Source organism: Ascaphus truei, chromosome 5 (genome assembly GCF_040206685.1).
Source record: "Ascaphus truei isolate aAscTru1 chromosome 5, aAscTru1.hap1, whole genome shotgun sequence".
NCBI lineage: Eukaryota > Metazoa > Chordata > Amphibia > Anura > Ascaphidae > Ascaphus > Ascaphus truei.
Genome location: NC_134487.1, coordinates 289,139,909 through 289,161,307, shown reverse-complemented (window position 1 = coordinate 289,161,307; position 21,399 = coordinate 289,139,909). Strand labels below are relative to the sequence as shown.

The window sequence follows — 21,399 nt, the reverse complement described above, 5'->3', positions numbered from 1 at the left end:
AAACTTTCGATATTAACAAAAATACAAATTGTTATCCCACCGCTGCCACCATTTGTCACGTACGGCACCCTGCAAGCCCGCAACCTGCATACGGGACAAGGGTTAATACTGATGCTCGCAAGCGCTACCATTCTTCACCTCCTCAGAGGTCTGTCAAATGGACAATATCTCCTCTACAGGACAAGTATTAATACACAACCCGTAAGCAGCCTCACTCTTCACCTTTGCCAAGGTCCCTCAAATTAGTTATATCTCTCCTAAATCCGTCCCAATATACCACCGCAACGAACAGCACACAAGTGAGCACGTGACTTAGATATGCAATCAGGGTTAATACACATGGCTACTCTAGCCAACTCACCTTTCTCCTCCGCAAGGAACCTCCCGTGAGTTAATATTAACCCCCACTCAATTGCAAATCATATCTATCCACTGCCACCACTTGGGGTATGCAAATATGATGAGATGTAAAGGTAATATTTGCGAGGGCCCTAGGTCCCTGTTTATTATAGAAAAAACTATGCACTTTAACGCACCAAAATCAGTTGTTGCAAAATGTGTCCGAATACGTAAATACTCTCCCCAGAGCATGTCACAGTTCATTCAGAGCCCAAAACATTACTTATTAAATGTTTTAATATATATATAAAAATACAGTGCTTACTGTCACAGGGACCATATTCACAGGGCCAATATTTTATTCCCACGGCTGGCAAGACAACCGCCCTTATCTTGAGACTATATCAGTTTGTACCACTAGGTCTGCAAAAGGTGATAACATACCTAATAACCTCTCCTTGTACTTTTCGTACCCAACTTCAATCAAGCCTCTTTGAAGCCAAGCACAACCTGGAACAAGCCTGGGCTTGTCATAGACCCAACATATATTGTATTTTTAACTTCCCACTGTAGCTCATTAACCCCTTAAGCACTAAATGGATTAAAATAGATACCTCATGACATTATCATGACAACCTTATTCTCAACAAACGTCACATTCACCTCCCCCGCCCCTTGTCACAGAGCACACTCACCCTTTTCCTTAAACCATCCCCCCCCCCCAACATAGCACACTCATTAATCACCTTTCTCTATCACACAGTTCACATTCACGGTGGGGAGTCTGTCACCCACCTTTCCTTTCTCTCCTCTGTGCCAGGCTGAGAGATTAAAGTGAGAAGTAGAGGCAGACCACAGCCTCTCAGCCTCCAGACCACGCAGGATGCTCCACCTGAGCAGCGTATTTCCCCCAGGGTGTCCCCAAGCACCCTTGGCTGAGGGTGTCAGCACCCTGGTAGAGAAACACTGCTCTAGACATAATCCCTCTGCTTCCAGAGAACACAAATCTGGCAGTGAAGGAGTTGAAGGTCTAATCCTATATGGGATTGTAATGAGGGGTTATTTACTATAGTCTCTCGGCTTCAAAACTGGGGCACAGTTCATGCAAAAGAATTGCCCCAGATTTATCAAAGGAGAAACTCCCATTGCGTCTAACTGGATTCCCTTTCTCCTTTAATGAATATGGCTCTGTTTTTTGCACTGGTTTTGCAGCCAGGGGACTTTCGTAATGCGGTATTTCGGTAAAGCAGAACACTCCGAGTCCCTTGGTGGTCTTAATTTTTACGGTCCCAAATAATCTGAATGGAATTAAAGCAGCAACTCTACTGAATTTCAATAGTCATTATTGTTACATCATTTGAATCGGGGGGGGGGGGTCCTCCGGATAAGAACCGTGTTATTGTTTAGCTCCGGGAACCCTCCGGTTCCTGAAACAGGACGGTTTCGGTGTTACTTCCTGGACATTTAAACATTTGTCCAAGAGGAAGCCACAACGTCAACCCCCCAATGACATTGCGGCACCCTATTTGCCAACGGGACGCTCGAGATTTGACAGCCATTTCTATTTCCCTAAACGGGAAGAAAACACCTAAACCACCAAACAGCTGCCCGGAATAGAAATCGGTCAAGTTGAAACAATAAAAATGGGTAAGCGGGAGTGCTGTACCTTTCATGTAGAATGAGAAATCAAGGGTTAAAAAAAAAAGGTGGGAAATCTTTCCTTTCTGACAAAAACATATCAGACGGTGGGGAGGGGGGTGCGCGGTTAGAGACTTCTGATTGTTACTCAGTGCTGCAGTCAGAAGGAACTACCAGCGGATCAGCAAATTAAGCATGGAGCTCAGTAATTCTGCTCACATGAGTCTCAACGGAACTGGAGGAGGCAGAGGCCACGTGAACATTTGGTTATGTAGCTCGATGTGTAGACGATGAACAGTTATTATAATATATGTCCAGTGTTCTCGTCAGTTGGTTTTAAAGCTACCGAAATGGCCAAAGCTTGCAATGGACTGGAAAACGCCATATTTAAGGTGAGTTCCCCACTATTTTGGTACTTTCTTTGAAGCAGGTGATTGGCACATTTTTTAATCGGAAAAGTACAAGTCATTTTAAATAACTTGGGGGGGTGGGGGCGGTACCGTCCTGATCTACTCTCTTTGGTGAGTACAGTTGTAAAGTCATTAGCCAAACAGATAAACACAAAAATTCAGCGGACTCAAAGATATTAACATTAATTTTTTCATAAAATGCAAACCATGTAATTGACTTAGATTCATCGATATTTTTTTATAGTTACTTTCCCATATGGGACTGACCGTTTTAAATATCCGATAAACCACGGATGGTAACACCGGGTCAGCAGCTCTTGGCCGCAGATGAGATTATTTCGGGGGTATTAAGGGTTGGTGAATTGCAGATTTTAAGTGACTTCATTTAAAAAGGCAGTGCCACATACTGTAGGTAAAAAAACAAATATATATATATTAAAAACATCATTGCATACTACTGTCTTTTTTTAAACTTATTTGCTTCCTGTATAAAATTGTATGCAACAAGAGACTAAAAGACCAATACTACATCCAATGACAATTTATGTAGTACATTACTATATATTTTATCTATATTCTTTCTTCATAATTATGGGTCATTTAGTTCAATACTTTGGCCCAAATATTTTAAGCCTAGAACCACATTTCAGTAGGTCCTACACTACCAATATTATGCTGTCTTATGTATTTCTTCCACTGCATAGAGAGAAGGAGAAAACAAAACACTGCAGCTCACAGCATGGGGTGTGTGGCGTGTATGCAGGGCCTAAAGGGTTAACTTTAATGTGCCCTTATAATTAAAGTGAAATTTTAAAATAGTGCAGAAAAGACATAAAATTGAATTGTTTCTTTTTCCCCCCTTCAAATCCAATTATTTTGAGTGGTAATTAATTACGTTCTCTCTCACTGTCTCTCAAAACCAATTATACTGCCATTATGAGCCAAACAAAATATCACAAGGGAAATATTCTGGATGAATAATTCTCCTGCACAGACGTTAGATAAAGATGGTAAAAACAACAGCAAATACCTTGGCATTTGGTGATCATGGAGACATTAAAAGTAAAAAAAACACCAATTTGAAAATACATTCAAACATCGTGTCAGTCCTTCATATTAAACCTTTAGCACAGGGGTGCGCAAACAGAGGGGGGGGGGGGGGGGGGGCCCGGGATTTTATAGGGAGGGGGGCGGGGTGGTTACAGAGGCCCCGGGCTTTTCCCCAAGGCATTTTAATGAAATACCTGCTCTCTGGCGACGTGTTGTCGATGAAGCCAGAGAGCAGGTAAGGAGGCGACAGGGGGGCATGAACAGAAAAGTTTGCACACCCCTGCTTTAGCACATGTTACTTTGGTGCTAGAAAGGACCCTTCATATGTGCAGAAATGGAGAGGTGCTGTGTTCAGATGAATAGATCGCCTTGTTGCGTATCAGCCTAATTAAGGGGCCTATGCAGAGAGCAGCGCAAACGTAAATATCGCCATTTTTTGGCAAAATTTGCCTAGAGAAAAGCAGATAATGGAGAGTTAAGAAAAACGCGCCATTTTTTTTTTTATTTGTAAATCGCGCCGCGCGGGTGGCGAGAACCTACATCTCGCCAGTTTTAAAAATGTCCGTATTCAGAAAGGCGCGATCGCCATCTAGCGGCTGTTCGCGCCAATAAAATGGCGCGATATTCTACAATTAGCTCCGCCAACAAAAGTTGGCAAGAAGCTGGAGCTCGCCGGCCATAGGGAAAAAAAAAAAAACGCGATTTTTTTCTCACACATTTCAGCTGCGCGCATCTCTCCCTTTTAAACTCGCCACACGCATTCATGGTATAAATTGCAGATTTCGCACATTTCTGCATATAGATAAAAAAAACTCGCCAATAAAGCTACATTTTATTACCCTCGCCAATTATTTACAGCGCTGCTCTCTGCATAGGCCCCTAAATGTTTAACCCGTTCATTGCTGGGGGGGGGGGGGTCCTCAACACTGCGGCTAAGATTTTAATGACAAAGTGGGACAGGACTAGCATGAGCTGGGTATTTCATTGCTGGCAGTGAATGGGTTAACTTCCATTTTCTGTAGGAGGCGAAGTGTATAGATGCCCCCGGCCCTATATCATTATACTAAGCCTGGGGTGGGCAACTCCAGTCCTCAAGGGCTACCAACAGGTCAGGTTTTCAGGATATCCCTGCTTCAGCACAGGTGGCTCAATCAGTCCCTGCTTCAGCACAGGTGGCTCAGTCTTCGAGTTTGTCCTTATTTGGTATGTAACTCTGTTTACGTTATTTCCATCTCTCTGTAACCCAATGTTACCGCGCTGCAAAGTACATTAGCATTTTACAAATAAACAACAATAGTCATCATTGGCACCTACGTCTGTTCATCAATATATTTATTTATAACATATTTCTAAAACACAGCATCATTATGTAGCAAAGAAAGGTGGGGAGCTGGGTTGGTCTTTTCTTCCATATAGTAACAAAGGAGGGAGAGTGAGTGGGGGGTATGAGTGGGGGGTATGAGGGGGGGGGGGTATGAGGGGGGGTATGATACTTTTGATTGGACGAGTAGTTGATATGTTACAAGCTTTCAGACCTCTCGGGTCCTTCATCGGGTTACCCCAGGGGTGCTCACCTCCAGTCCTGAAGCCCCCCAACAGGTCAGGTTTTCAGGATATCCCAGCTTCAGCACAGGTGGCTCAATCAATCCCAGCTTCAGCACAGGTGGCTCAATCAGTCCCAGCTTCAGCACAGGTGGCTCAATGAGAGGCTCAGTGGCAGACTGAAGCTGGGACGAATTGAGCCACATGTGCTGAAGCAGGTATATCCTGAAAATGGGGTGTGCCAGAGCCTGTTTCAGAAGGGGAAGGTGATGTGACTTTGTAAATGGTTGCTATACAGTAGGAACAAAACATGCTCGCGACAAATTTATAATACATTAAATATGCCTTTCAAAAACATTTCTTTTTTAAATGTTACAAATATTTTCTCATTGTGCAGAACCGATTTCTTAATAAAAAAAAAACCACACATGTAGAATATTGCTTGTTCTGCAGCTTGAAACGATTAAACATGCCACTGTCCTTTGTTCACATTCGTCGAGGGAAGCGCTGCCCCTTTAAATCACTTGTGATACACACTAAGCAGCAGCACTGTGACCTTTTCACTGTACCCTGGGTATATCATTGAAATTCTAATCCTATTCCTGACAGAGGGGACCGTACAGCGAAGTGATTAAAGATAGTTTGTTACACATGATCTCTTTCTCGCTTCTCTGGTCCAGACCGTCTCCCTTCTGCCACTTAACTCTACTGGACTTCCAAAACCAGAAACCTTTTAACGCACTGCACATATCTCTTGAGCGCTCTGCCTAGCGGTGTTTAAGAGGCACCCTCTCTCTGCCAGTCTTCATGTCCCGGCCAGCAAATGTTTATCTTCTCAATAAGTTGCTGACTCGCCTGGTCGCGGAGGAGTTAATTGCCTGAAAAACCAAGATTTCACACTCCCACTAATCTTGTCATCCGTGGACTGTATATACTGGGTGCTTAAATATTCCCAACATACACCTCCTGGACCAGAAGTACTTGCACTTCTCTTCAGTATCACGAGGCAGACCAGGTTTGTGACGCACGCAGCCCACACACCATTCATATAACAAATAAAAATACCCTGTGTGGGCACATTCACGTGTCTCAGACAGGTCTGCAACCCTGCTTTTTCCCCTTTATCTCTTGGCATACTGTTTTGGCCCTCCTGCTCCCTGTAGCAATGGAGTAGGGTCAGGCAGTTTAAGGCTGCGGCCAGGCAGGGAGCGGGCGCGCTGGCACTCATGCGCGGTGAAGTCACGCTCCCTGCTCGAACGGGAGGTTTGTGGCCTGCTAGGTGCACGTGCGGGGGGGGGGGGGGGGGAGGGCGATTGGGGGGGCGCGGAATGATGTCACGGAGCTGGTCCGCCCTCACGTGACGTGCGAGCGAGAGACAGATTCAAATTTGCTTGCTTCGGTAAGCAGGTAAGCTCACGCGCCCGCTCAGCGCCACCCTGGCCGAGGCCTAAGGCTGCGGCTAAACCTATTATCAAACATGGCAGGGGAGTACAGCCAAACCAAGGGTGTTTTTGGCACAGGGGGGTTGTCAAGGCAACTGGCTAGGAAGCCTCTGGAAGGCTACATTGTAGCAACAATGTTGCAACTACACTGAGCAGCAATGGCTGCCTCAGAACAGAGAAACAAAACATGCAGAGAGGTTCCAGGACACATACAGTGCTTCCACTACAGCCAGGGGTTCTGGGTAATGACATGCAAATGAGCACACACAGTGTGCCACCTTTTCATATGCATGTAGAGTGAGAGCAGTGAATCTCCAATGTGGTGCTCCAAAAATCTAGAATGTCCAGAGCGGGGGAGAGACAAATAAACTAATAAAATAAGATGGACATATCCCTACAGCTATGAGGGACAGCATACATGACCTGGAGAACAGGGAGCGGAGGCAGAACCTACGAATCCGTCATGTCCCTGAGACGGTATCTGCAGAAGCCCATCAGACATATCTTAAGGGACTGTTTACATCAATTGACCCTCAGCTACAAGATGGCGATCTTTTGATGGATAGAGCCTTGGGTCCGAGATTTGATGACCCTATAACAAAGCAGAGATGTGGTTCTAAGACTCCACCGATATGCAACCAAGGAAAGGATTATAAAAGGCGGCAGAAACAGATGAAAATGATTCCATTCAGATTTTCCAGGATCTGCGACCTGGACCTGGAGAGGTCTGCGACCTGTAACGGCGGTTCTCCCGGAGAAAAGGGGTATTCGTTACCGGTGGGCCTTTCCGTTCCGCCTGGTGGTAAATCATGAAGGCAGACAGATCTCGATCCATTACCCTGCGTAATCGGCATCTTTTCTGCTGGCGTTGGCTCTGACGCCCAGGGATGGATCGGGGGCCAGCACCGAAGACCTCGAGAAGACAACACGGATGACGATCGATTGGCTGATGGTGCGGTTGCCCAGAAATACAAGATTTAAGACCGACTGTGATGTTGTGGGTCTCTCATCGGGTTCGCGGTCATCTCTTCGACTGGCAATCCGGCAACCCGGGGAACGATACCCTGGATGTGTAGCTATATTTGTTTTCTCTTTTCTCTCCGCTTTTCCCCCTGTCTCCCTCTATACTTTCTCCAATCTGTTGTAGGGTCTGTTTTACATACGGTTTGGAGTCTGCTGCCAGCCCCCTGGGTGCCGGTCTACTACAACTGTTCGGTGGATGAAACGTGTGAACCCACGGATCGAACGCCCCAGGGATGGGTGAGGGGGCCTTGGCCCAAAGAGCTAGAAAGGCTGGGGGTCTTTTTTTGTTTTGAGATACAGGGGGACACCAAGCCTCATGGAGAAGCCAAGAGCAATCACTGCTCGAAAATGTAATATTAATAGACATTGAACACTTAGAGATAAAATAGGAAAACCGGGTTTTTATATTTATATTCCTACCCGGGAAGCCTATCCCTATAAGTGCACGCTAACATGAAAAAAAAGAGGTTTTTTATGTTTATCTGTACCACGGTTGTCAGGGATAAATATGTCCTATAGGCCATTTTATATTCTAAGTGGGCCATGGAGAAGGTGCGTTCAGGGGAGGGGAGCAGATAGAGGTGGGGGGGGGAGTGCAGGATGGGAGCGCTGCATGCCCGATGTCAGGTAGCCCCCAGTAGGGCTATATGCCAGCCAGACCCACGTAGGGTCTGGCCGCATATCTGGGATGAGTGGCTGTTTACACACATTTTACTGGTTTAATTTTTGTTTTTTTTGTTATTCCCCAAGTCCCCGGAGGGGGCAAGTCCCTTCCTTTTTAATACCCATTTGTTTCCTACAACCATTAAAGTCTTTAGTTCACAACTTTCACATGAGAGAGAGAGAGAGACACGATATTGGAAATGACTAGCCAAGTTCCATTGAAGTTAGTATCCCTGAATGTTAAAGGTCTTAACAGAGAGGCCCTCTCTCTAGCAGTGCACCAATTATATCTGGTGTCTGCCTGGTCACATGATCTTCCCCACAGAGCTTTGCATCTTGGGTAGTCTTCTAAAGCCCTAACAGTGATATAAGGAGCCCCCGAGCCGAATCTTCAGCGATCGATTACAGGAGAACAGATCGATCAGCAGCTTCGCTAATCACTTGTCAGTGTGCAGATTGTGTTGATGCGCATATTGAATATAAACGGCAGCTTTAATGGAGCAGAACATTTATCTGAGGCTCCGGCACCAGTGAGCGCGCCTGCGCGCCTAGCAGGCGCTCGTGCCCTTCACCTGAGCGATCTCAGGACTTCAGATCACTCGCGACAGGGAGGTGTGGCGGGGGCATGACGTCACGTGGCTGTTTCGCCCTCATTGACTGAACCGCCGCCGTGACGTAGCCATCGCTTGGCCGGCCGCAGTAAAAGACAAAATTCTTGTCTTCTCAAAATGCGGTCACGCCGTCGCACTTTATGCAGGCGCGCGCAGGTGCTGACTGGGGCCTGCCCCATAGAGGGCCGTCTCTTGTTCACACCGCGTACGCCGTTGCACGAGCAGTGGGGATGAGGCTTTACATGGGGAAAGCGGCCTCATAGCATCCTGGACAGGGACCTCGGGGAATGGATGTTCACGGAATCGGATATTTCGACGTGGTCGTTTTGGTGCGACCACGCTGACGTTTGGGCACTGCGTGACTTTTCGGTGCAGCCGCCCGCTGGTGGACATTCGGCTGTAAGTTAATTTAAGTGGTTTTAGCAGTTAGGGTACGGGGTTAAGGATAGAGGTTTTAGGGTAAGGGTTTAGAGGATATGGGTAGGTGATTAAGTTAAATGGTTAAGGTTTTTTTAGGTCGGGGATCGGGGATTAGGTTAGGATATAGCGTTAGTATTTGGGGTTAATATTTTAGGGGTTTACCATGACGGCAAAGCAATCAGCGGAGAGAGGTCCCGGTGGTCAGGTGAGTGGCGGCTAAACGGCCGAGGTCAAATGTGCTAGACCACGCAGTTCAGTATTGAGTGAGAAGTGCAGTGATGTAAGGCAGGGGGGTGCAAACTTTTTTCCCTGCACCCCCCCTGCCTCCTCTCCCCCTCTCTAACCTTGTCTCCGGCGTCAAATGATGCCACGGGGGTCATGTGACGTCGCTTTACCATGACAACGCGATGTCACGTGACCCTGCGGCTTAATTTGACGCCGTGTTGCCATGGCGACGCATCGCCCAGAAGCCGTCGGAGACGGGGTAAGAGAATTTACAGAGGCCTCGCGCGGTCCCCGGGCATTTAATTTAAATGCTTTGGGGAGGATCGCGGGGCCTCTGTAACTGCCGCGCCTGCCCGCCCCCCAAAATCTCACGCGCCCCCCAGTTTGCGCACCCCTGATGTAAGGTAACGATTCGCTAAGGCGAAAGTTCCGGAAAACAAACCACACTACTAAATAGAATATCAGCGACAGGGACTTTATTTAAAGGAAACACAGTTCTGCTGATTTTTAACACATCTTTTCGGTAGTGCTACCTTGTGCTCTCCTACAGGCGTTTGGTGCCTGCGTGTTCCCTCAAATGGTGATATTTTTCTAGTTTGACATTGTTTATATAGCTTTGCTCTTGCATTGCATTTCAATGGTCACTGAACAGCTGGTCTCTTCTACATGAGGCTTACAATCTTATTTGTGGACACCTGAAGCAAAAACTCAGACCCTCTTAGGACCTCCGTGACATGTTTAAGGGGTTACATAAGGGTGTTGACCCAAATTTGATACTTCTAAGTATTGTATTGTATTGTATGTCTTTATTTATATAGCGCCATTAATGTACATAGCATTTCACAGTAGTAATAAGTCATTAGGTACTGTACAGTAGGTGACATCTGGGAGAATTCCCCCCTCCCCCTCCCGCTGTTCCCTTTTGTTTGATGTCCCTGTGCGTGTTACATTGTTGCTGGGTTGGCCATCTCCAATCCTCAAGGGTCACCAACAGGTCAGGTTTTAAGGATAGCCCTGCTTCAGCACAGGTGACTCAATCAGTGGATCAATCATTCTGACTTGTAGAACTGCAAAAAGTAACACAGCTGCTTTTTAGAAGCCAGATAGTCACATATGGTTAAAAAAAAAGCTTGATACTTTTGGAAGAGTATATACACACAAGCAGTAGTGAAACCCTAAGGGTCACAGAAAGGTCCCTAGTAGATGCAAATCAAATCTAATAAGCTTATTGGCATGATGAAAGAACATTTCAGTATTGCCAAGGCGTGATTAACAGGGGGTGGGGTATAATAATTACACAGTACATGGTAACAGGGGGTGGGGTATAATGATTACACGGTACTTGAATAACAGGGGGTGGGGTATAATGATTACACGGTACTTGAATAACGGGGTGGGGTATAATGATTACACAGTACTTGAATAACGGGGTAGGGTATAATGGTTACACAGTACTTGAATAACAGGGGGTAGTGTATAATGATTACACAGTACATGAATAACAGGGGGTAGGGTATAATGATTACATAGTACATGAATAACAGGGGGTAGGGTATAATGGTTACATAGTACATGAATAACAGGGGGTAGGGTATAATGATTACAAAGTACATGAATAACAGGGGTTGGGTATAATGATTACAAAGTACATGAATAACAGGGGTTGGGTATAATGATTACACAGTACATGAATAACAGGGGTAGGGTATAATGATTACACAGTACATGAATAACAGGGGGTAGGGTATAATGGTTACATAGTACATGAATAACAGGGGGTAGGGTATAATTATTACACAGTACATGAATAACAGGGGTAGGGTATAATGATTACACAGTACATGAATAACAGGGGTGGGGTATAATGATTACACAGTACATGAATAACAGGGGTAGGGTATAATGATTACACAGTAGATGAATAACAGGGGGTAGGGTATAATGGTTACACAGTACTTGAATAACAGGGGGTGGGGTATAATGATTACACAGTACATGAATAAAAGGGGTTGGGTATAATGATTACACAGTACATGAATAACAGGGGGGTGGGGTATAATGGTTACACAGTAAGTACTTGAATAACAGGGGGTGGGGTATAATGGTTACACAGTACTTGAATAACAGGGGGTAGGGTATAATGATTACACAGTACATGAATAACAGGGGGTGGGGTATAATAACAGGGGGTGGGGTATAATAACAGGGGGTAGGGTATAATGATTACACAGTACATGAATAACATGGGGTGGGGTATAATGATTACACAGTACATGAATAACAGGGGATAAGGTATAATGATTACACAGTACATGAATAACAGGGGGTGGGGTATAATGATTACACAGTACATGAATAACATGGGGTGGGGTATAATGATTACAGAGTACATGAATAACAGGGGGTAGGGTATAATGATTACACAGTACATGAATAACATGGGGTGGGGTATAATGATTACAGAGTACATGAATAACAGGGGGTAGGGTATAATGATTACACAGTACATGAATAACAGGGGGTAGGGTATAATGATTACACAGTACATGAATAACAGGGGGTGGGGTATAATGATTACACAGTACATGAATAACAGGGGGTAGGGTATAATGATTACACAGTACATGAATAACAGGGGGTAGGGTATAATGATTACACAGTACATGAATAACAGGGGGTAGGGTATAATGATTACACAGTACATGAATAACAGGGGGTAGGGTATAATGATTACACAGTACATGAATAACAGGGGGTAGGGTATAATGATTACACAGTACATGAATAACAGGGGGTGGGGTATAATGATTACACAGTACATGAATAACAGGGGGTAGGGTATAATGATTACACAGTACATGAATAACAGGGGGTGGGGTATAATGATTACACAGTACATGAATAACATGGGGTGGGGTATAATGATTACACAGTACATGAATAACAGGGGGTGGGGTATAATGATTACACAGTACATGAATAACAGGGGGTAGGGTATAATGATTACACAGTACATGAATAACAGGGGGTGGGGTATAATGATTACACAGTACATGAATAACAGGGGGTAGGGTATAATGGTTACATAGTACATGAATAACAGGGGGTAGGGTATAATTATTACACAGTACATGAATAACAGGGGTAGGGTATAATGATTACACAGTACAGGAATAACAGGGGGTAGGGTATAATGATTACACAGTACATGAATAACAGGGGGTGGGGTATAATGATTACACAGTACATGTATAACAGGGGTAGGGTATAATGATTACACAGTACAGGAATAACAGGGGGTAGGGTATAATGATTACACAGTACATGAATAACGGGGTAGGGTATAATGATTACACAGTACAGGAATAACAGGGGGTAGGGTATAATGATTACACAGTACATGAATAACGGGGTAGGGTGACCAGATATTCTAAATGAAAAACCAGGACACATAATGTGACAAATTACATTACTAAAAAATGAATATTAAAATGATATTTATCTAATAGTGTCATCATTGATGCTGTATTATTCATTCTACCTCTCCCCATTCTCTCTCACCCTTACCCCCTCCCCCCGATTCTCTCTATCCCTTTCCTTCCTCCATTCTCTCTCCATCCCTCTTCCCATTCTCTCTCCCTCCCCTCCCCTATTTTCTCTCACCCTCCCCCATTTTCTCCCCCAGTCTCTCTCATCCTTCCCTTCCCTCCCCCTATTCTCTCTCTCCCTTCCTCCCCCCCCATTCTCTGTATCCCTTCCCTCCCCCATTCTCCCTTCCCACCATTCTATCCCTTCCCTCCCCTCCCCATTCTCTCCCTTCCCTCCCCCAATTCTCTCTCCGTTCCCTGTCCCGATTCTCTCACTCTCTCCCTCCACTCATCCATTCTCTCTCACTCCCCTCCTCCATTCTCTCTCTCCCCCATTCTCTCCCGCCTCCCTCCTCCATTCTCTCTCTATCCCCCCCCCTCCTCCATTCTCTCTCTATCCCCCCCCATTCTCTTCCCCCCCCCATTCTCTTTCCCCATCCCCCCATTCTCTCTCTTCACCCCACCCCTTCCCCAGTGGCTGGCTGGTGAATTTTTACTTGGGGGGCAAGTGTACCCTCAGTCCTGATATCAAGGGACCACTGGCCCCCACACATACATCTGTAGCTAACATTATTACACCAGTTACCACACAGTAATGGATGCAATAACATTGGCTATATCTGTATGTAGGCACGATAAACACAAGCACACACACCTGATACATCCACCATACAGATAGATAACCACACACTTTCCATACACACAGACACACACACAAAATGCGTTAACTAAAACTAATACACACACACACTGATCTGCACAGACACTCACACAGACACACAGACACACAGACACACAGACAATGACCTTCATAAACACTCACACAGATACTGATCTGTACAGTCACTCACTCAGACAGACAGACAGACCTGCACAGACACTCACACACCCACTAACCTGCACAGTCACTCACACAGCCACTGACCTTCAGAGACACTCACACAGCCACTGACCTTCAGAGACACTCACACAGCCACTGACCTGCAGAGACACTCGCACAGCCACTGACCTGCAGAGACACTCACACAGCCACTGACCTGCAGACACTCACACAGCCACTGACCTGCAGAGACACTCACACAGCCACTGACCTGCAGACACTCACACAGCCACTGACCTGCAGAGACACACACACACCATACACAAAGACTGACTATCACATTAAAGGCTTTAAGCGCCGCCCCTCCTTTGTAATGCTAAACCAAATAACGTGACCCCACACAAGGTTGGAAGAAAAGGTCACAGCTTTATTTTAACACCTGCTGTTAAAATACCAGCCTACCCGCCAGCCCAGCATGATCCATGCGAATAGGGGGTTGGGGAGGGAGATCCTTGCCCTTTCTAGCTGTCTCTTTAGGAATTTAAAAATAGGGGTTTTGTGTAGTCGCATTGCACTCTCTGACCCTGAAATGTCGCTGTCACTGACCGAATCACTATTATCAGCACTTGAAATAGGATTTATTTCCTTCCCTGGAATCTCGTCACTTGGGTCAGTACCCTGCGCTGACCTAGAACTAGAGCGTGCCGACTGGGTGCGGCGTCTGTCCTCCGCCTCGCCGTGCGCTGCTGAAGGTGGCTAGGGGTCCTGGTCCGAATCCTAGGCGTGAGATGACCAATCGCTGGCCGCTGCTTCCTGTGGAAATTGAGATGACCAAGCTTGCGGTTCCCATGCAGGATCCAGGGGCTGGGTTGCATTAAATTCCCGTGACCCATGGGTGGGAGGGGCAGGGGCCCTCCAGTGACTGGGGCAGTTATAAACCGGACCGCCCGCGCCCCTGCCAGCTGGAGGTAAGTCGGTGGGGTGGTTGGGTATGGCGTGTGGTTGTATATAGTACATAGGTGATTCACGGCTGTAACCCTGCTCAGTCTGTTCTGAAGTGTGAGAGGTAAGGTTGAGGTCGCCCTGAGGGGTGAAATTGAGGTCGCCCTGCAGTACCGCCAGGGGCCTCGTGGTGGCGCTGTTGCAGTGTAGGGCCAAGGAAAAAGCCTGCATGAGCAGACCTCCCTGTGACCTCCTGTCCTTTAAATGAACTTGGGCAGGGAACCCCCCCCCCTGCTCATAGAAGCCTGGAGAGGGGGGTGCTGGGGGAACTGCCAGGCCGCAGCCCACAGCCTGCACGGTGAAAGAGCGCCCCTCCCTCCCTTGATGGTGCATATGGGAGGAAGGTGAGCAATTGCGACGAGGACCCTGCGTCGGCGCATGTGGACCCCGGCTGACCCTGGGGTCGGAGGGGTGAGTGAGATGGGGGCGCGGGACCCGATTGGCGCACGCCCCGGCCAGCAGCACACGCGGCGCCTGATAGTCCCCGTGGTTGGAGGTGTGAGGAGGCTGGTGGAGAAGGAGCTGGCTGGCGTGCACCCTGGACGGGGCGCGGCCTTCCCCGGCAAGGGGGTGAGCGGTCTGGAGGCGGCTTGCGACATTGGCGAGGGAGGAGCGGCCATCCCCAGAGACCCGGCCCTCTGGGCGGGGAGGCTGGCAGCGGGGAGCCCGGCGAGACCGCGCCTGGGCAGGGGAAGCTGGGAGCAAACGGCGAGGTTTGACGGGGCGCGAACCGGGAGGTGGCCGCGGGAAGTGAGACACTTGGGTGAGAGCCTAGGACAAGGGAGGGTAGTAGGGATAGGAGCGGGCCCTGACAGCAGGCTCCTGCGCTTGGAGGGGGGCCCGGCCGGGCTGGGGGACGGGGCTTTCTGCCTGCACCTCGGCGCTGGGATCTGCGCGGGGCAGGGACACTTACCTGATCCTCAGTTGCAGCCGCAGCATCGGAATCAGGCTCCTGAGCCTCGTGGGTGAGGCTGGCAGGACTCGGGGGGGGGGGGTGGTCTTCATACAGCGGGGAGCCTTCCATCAAATCTGGAAAAAATGTGCAGATCCGCAGCAAAAATTCCTCTAAGGCAGGGGAGCGCAAACTTTTTGTGCTGCGCCCCCCTGTCTCTCTGCCCCCGGCTCTCGCGCCCCCCTGCCTTCCTTCAGCCGCGTCAGATGACGCTGCGTGGGCGTGTGACATCAGGTCACATGGTGCCGCGGCGTCAATAGACGCAATGCCATGGCGACGCAACACAGACGGCTGAATCCCGGTAAGTAAACAGTTGCAGGGGCCTCACGCGATCCCCCGGCATTTAATTTAAATGCCTGGGGGAAGAGCGCGGGGCCTCTGCAACAGCCCGCGCCCCCCCAGCACAATCTCCCGCCCCCCCTGGGGGTCGCGCCCCCCACTTTGCGCACCGCTGCTCTAAGGTAAGGGAAAAAATTCCGTTAGCTCTTCCTCTCCCTCTGAGGACCCCCTCTTTATACCCTCTCCCCCCACCCCCTACATGGGAGGAGACAAGCAGCCTTCCCCACTACGTGAGAGAAGACGGGTTACCCAACCCCACCGCTCACGCCAATCAGGACGTCGCAACCCTTAAGGAGCCTACGACCCCGTTCTGGGGCCTCTGTCTCATCAAAACACACACACACCCTGACCTGCACAGACACACACCATCACAAACACACAGACTGACCTACACACACTGGCACACATGAACCAGCCCTATGAGGAGCAGCCATGCAGCATTCCCTGTGGCTGTGACTGCAGCTGCATGTTGCTCTCTTCAGATTTCTAGCACAGCAGCTCAGATCCTGGCCCCGCCCCTTAACTATCCTGGCCCCGCCCCTGATGATCCTGGCCCCGCCCCCTTTTTCATTGCCGCCGAAACCGGGACATTTTTAACATTTTCCAATAATTGCCGGGACATGTGCAGTAAATCCGGGACTGTCCCGGCTAAACCGGGACATCTGGTTACCCCAATAACGGAGTAGGCTATAATGATTACACAGTACATGAATAACGGGGTAGGGTATAATGTTTATACAATACATGAATAACAGGGGTAGGGTATAATGATTACATAGTCCCTGGGTAACCGTTACACACAGGGATTTGGGGGTTAGTGGGCGTTTCTCAGCCTGTGACAGGTGCTGATATAGTGTGCAGCCAGCTCTGCTGTGGCTATTTTTTGGTTCTCTTCTATATTATTAAAGTTCTGGATAAGAGCAGTGAGTTTCTCCAGGTGGACGCTCCTCACTTCAGAGTATTGTGGGCAACGCAGCAGGAAGTGTGTTTCATCTTCTACCTCTCCTAATTCACATCGCTGTCACAGTCCCATCTCCCGGTGCTTCCCGTTCTGCCTGTGTCTGCCTGTTTCTATTTCCAGGCCGTGGGTGCTCATTCTGTACTGGCCCCAAGGTCTGTCTCTGCTTTGGGTCTTTTACCTTCAGTAAAAGAGATGCTCTCTCTGTAGAAAAATGGAGAAGGGGATGACTAATTCTGTCTAGGAATACCAATATCCCTCAAATGGCCGTCATAATTGACATTGACTTTTGGAAGAGTCTGCAAAAAAAAAAATGCTGTTTTTAGGACCGCTGAAATGTCTCGAAAACAAAGATTTATTGCAATTAATCAATTAAGAACATCACTATCATGACCTGCATTAGGAACTAGAAATGCCAGCTGCCCCCTGCGACATCCCATATTATAGATTAGCAGTTAAAAGGTCAAGCAAAAATAAACAACAACAAAAATCTAAAAAGTGCTAAATTAAAACGTTGACTTTTTTGCCTAGTTTTTATGGCTACTTTTTTTTGAGTGTAAAAGTGGTTTAGTTTTAGGGTGACCAGGTGTCCCGGTTTGGCCGGGACAGTCCCGTTTTTTTAACCTCTGTCCCGGTTTTTTAACCTCTGTCCCGGTTTTTTAGTCTCTGCCCGGCTGCCCTGCATGCTGTAAAATGTTCCGTTTTTTTGTGGTTCTTCCGCTTTTGACCATCAGAGAATGGGGAGAGAGAGACAAAGAATGGGGGAGAGAGACACACAGAATGGGGTGGGGGAGAGAGAGAGACACAGAGAATGGAGGAGGGAGTGAGACAGAGAATGGGGGGGAGAGCATGGAGGGTAGAGAGAGAGAATGGGGGAGGAGAGAGAGAATGGGGGAGGAGAGAGAGAATAGGGGGACAGAGAGCCGAGAATGGGCGGGAGAGAGAGCCGAGAATGGGGGGGAGGGGGGCTGAAGAGAGATAATGGGGGGGGAGAGAGAGAATGGGGGGAAGAGAGAGAGAGAATGGGGGGGAGAGAGAATGGGAGATAGAGAGGGAATGGGGGGAAGGGAGGGGGGACAGAATGGGGAGAGAGAGAGAGAGAATGGGAAGAGAGCATGGAGGGAGGAGAGAGAGAGAATGGGGGAGGAGAGAGAGAGAATGGGGGAGGAGAGAATGGGGGGGGTGAGAGAGAGAATGGGGAAAGACACAGAGAATGGGGGAATTGAGACAGAGAATGGAGGGGAGAGAGACAGACAGAGAATGGGGGGGGGGGAGAGGGAGAGAGAAACAGAAAATGGAGGAGAGACACAAAGAATGGGGAGGGGAGAGAGAGACAAAGAATGGGGGAGAGAGAGAGACAAAGAATGGGGAGAGAGACAGAGAATGGGGGGAGGGAGAGAGACAGAGAATGGAGGGGAGAGAGAGACAGAGAATGGGAGGGAAAGGCACAGAGAATGGGGGAGAAAGAGACACAGAGAAGGGGGGGGAGAGAGAGAGACAGAGAATGGAGGAGAGACACAGAATGAGAGGGAGGGGAGAGGGGGAGGGAGGGGGAGGGAGGGGAGAGGAGAGGGGGGAGGAGAGGGAGAGAATGGGGGAGAGAGGGAGGGGAGAGGAGAGGGGGGGAGAGAGGGAGAGAATGGGGGAGAGAGGGAGAGAATTGGGAGAGCGAGAGAATGGGGGGGGAGAGAGGGGGGGAGACAGAGGGGGGGGAAGAGAGAGAGGGGGGAGAGAGGGAGGGGGGAGAGAGAGAATGGGGGGAGAGAGAGAGAATGAGATAGAGAATGAGAATGAGGGGAGGGAGAGAGAGGGAGAGAATGGGGGGAGGGGGGAGAGAGACAGAATGGGGGGAAAGAGAGAGAATGGGGGAGAGAGAGAGACAGGGAAGGGTGGAATGAGAATGTAGGGGTGGGGAGAACGAGAATAGAGGGATATGGGTGGGGGAGAGAGAAAGGTGTGTGTGTGTGTGAGAGAAGGGGGGATAGAGCGGGGTAGAGAGACCAAGGAGAAGGGGCGCAGTTGGTGACATCATTTGCTCTATAAATTTTTTTTTTAATGTGTCCCGGTTTTTACTTTTGTAAATCTGGTCACCCTATTTAGTTTGGAGTTCCTTCCATTCAGGTTTCCAACCTTCTCTAAACAAACTCCCAGCGAATGTGAAACCTGGCAGGGCTTCAAATTGCGTTACATAATGTGGGTGGCAAAGCAACAGCACCTCCCTGCTACTGAGACCAGGGCATTTAAACAGGGACCAAGTCAGCTCTCAGACACGGGAATAAAATACCTGACATCACTGCAGAGTGGATGAAACAAGGTGTATTCCACACAGACACAGCTTATCTGTGTTTGTTTTGAATCTGCAACTTGACAATATCAAGGGTGACTTCCTCCTGTCATTAATATACAGTATTTCTGTCTATTACTCATTGACAAGTCGGGTAACACTCAGAAGGAAGAGAGCAGGTAACGAGAAGGGCTGAGTGTGTAAGGTTTTTCCCCGGGCAAATCAATATACGGTAATCTGATTCGGTTTCGCTCTGGTCTTATACACCTGGGAGCAGGTGATGGGCAGTCAGCTGATGGTCCCATAGATCAGCCTGGTTCTTTCATCACCAAAGCAGCAAAAATGGCCAAAGAAATGGGTGGCTTGGATAATCCGGCTTTTGAGGTGAGTTGTTCTTGTTCACAGGATCATTTTTTTTTTTTTTAATGTTAATAGTTCGATTTGAATCATGAAAGCACAAGTTATCAAACGTGGTCTAACATGAACCAAAAAGGGTGAGTAGAAAAAAACAAAAACAAAATGTGTAAGAATAACAGTTATTGCCACAATAAAAATTGCAAACTTTTAGATTCTATCTTAAGGTAAGAAAACGTGTCGGTTTCACTTATATCCAGCATTTAATATATTTTTTACATGATTTATTTGTTTGTTTGTTTTCTACTAGCTAACTTGCTAAATTACACGCCTAATTAGCTACACATTCGCAGTACAGTATTATGTTAAATTAGGGTTATAAATGCTCACTGAGCAAGTATGCAGAAAAATGCCTTTGGAATGGTAATCCCTCCTAGAACTAAAATGTACCAATGCCGGTGACGTGTCTAAGGGAAGGGGGTCACATCTGGGTGATAGGGTTTTCTCCCCTTAATCTGTTTTTAATACATTATTTTTTATGTTATTTTTTTACGTTTGGTTTGTGAACATGAAGAAAAGGCTTTTGAAGGAGCGGCTCAGCGAGTTAACTGGCTGTGTAAACAATAGCACTGAGTTTTAATTAGGGGGACCTGGTTCAGATCCTGGTATCGGCTTCTTGCAACCGCGGGAAAGACACGATCTCCCAAATCTCAGGCACCAAACACATCGATTGTAAGCTCTGCGGGGCAGAGACTGTGTCTGTAACAATCCTATGTGCTGCGTAAAACAGTGTAAGGTTTCAAGACCATTCTGGTTCCTTCTTTTTGCTAATTTAACTAATCCACTCACCTACTGTATCTAAAACCAGGAAGACCCCTCGGCACTGCTGTTATTCATTTCGAAACATACTGTATCGCAATTTATTTCATGCCATTAGACATATTGCTATCACTCACAATATCACAGGTTTTGTTTAGTAGTCCGTAAGTAATAACAGAGCACATGATATTCTAGCATGTTATCATCAACCTATATATGGATCTAATACTTAATCCCAGGTGGTACTGTCTAATCTCACAAACTCTACCTCCAACCGATAACACAGTTTTGTGCTAGAATTATTTTAGCTCCCAGTATTTGATCATTCAGTTTCTGTCTCTGAAGTAAGGATGGGTGGAACAATCCAAATCCGTTTCCCGGATCGTTTGGACCGAATCTTCCCCCTCACCCCCAACTAAAATCCATATGCAGATTGGGTACTAAAAAAAATTGGGACGGATCAATTCAAATAATACAATCCAGACGGATTTTTGAGAGAGCGAAGAAACGACTTTCAAATTGAATAATTTAGTGTATCCAGTTGTGTGTATATATCCCCTTAAACGTCCCTCCAAATAAATTAGGGAGACATGCCTGTGCTGAAAAAGGCGCTCACCTGAGGTACCTGGCTGGAAGATATGACAAGTATATTTAAATGAGTCCCAGCCAGGGTTGCCACCCTGTACGCAAGGCTAACCCAGAAATAAATGTCAAAAATGTGATCTCTTACCGGCGGCGGGCGGCGTCTCCCGAAGCTGCAATGTCCTACCATTTTATATTTCCCTAACGGGGGTGGGAGAGAAGACTGGCAACTAAACCTGTAAGTATCTTGGGAACCAGAGGGTCCATGTAGCTAAAAACTAATAATTTGGTTCAACTTCAGGGGTTCAAATTCTGTTAAATGAAAAAAATAATAATGAG

At 47.4% G+C, this 21,399-nt stretch overlaps 1 protein-coding gene across 2 annotated transcripts in view; it reads left to right on the top strand.

Moving 5' to 3' along the window:
- Nucleotides 1-2,143: 2,143 nt before the first annotated feature.
- The window catches only part of LOC142496134 (solute carrier family 23 member 2-like), a 44,407-nt gene continuing 25,151 nt past the window's right edge, over nucleotides 2,144-21,399 (top strand). The window contains exon 1 of one of the 2 annotated variants that reach the window (XM_075602566.1): nucleotides 2,144-2,369. In XM_075602566.1, coding sequence (XP_075458681.1) covers nucleotides 2,268-2,369 — 102 coding nt within the window. In that variant the 5' untranslated portion in view covers nucleotides 2,144-2,267. Of the gene's footprint in view, nucleotides 2,370-19,168; nucleotides 19,690-21,399 lie in introns of those variants that run through there. The other variant, XM_075602567.1, reaches the window with a different exon arrangement.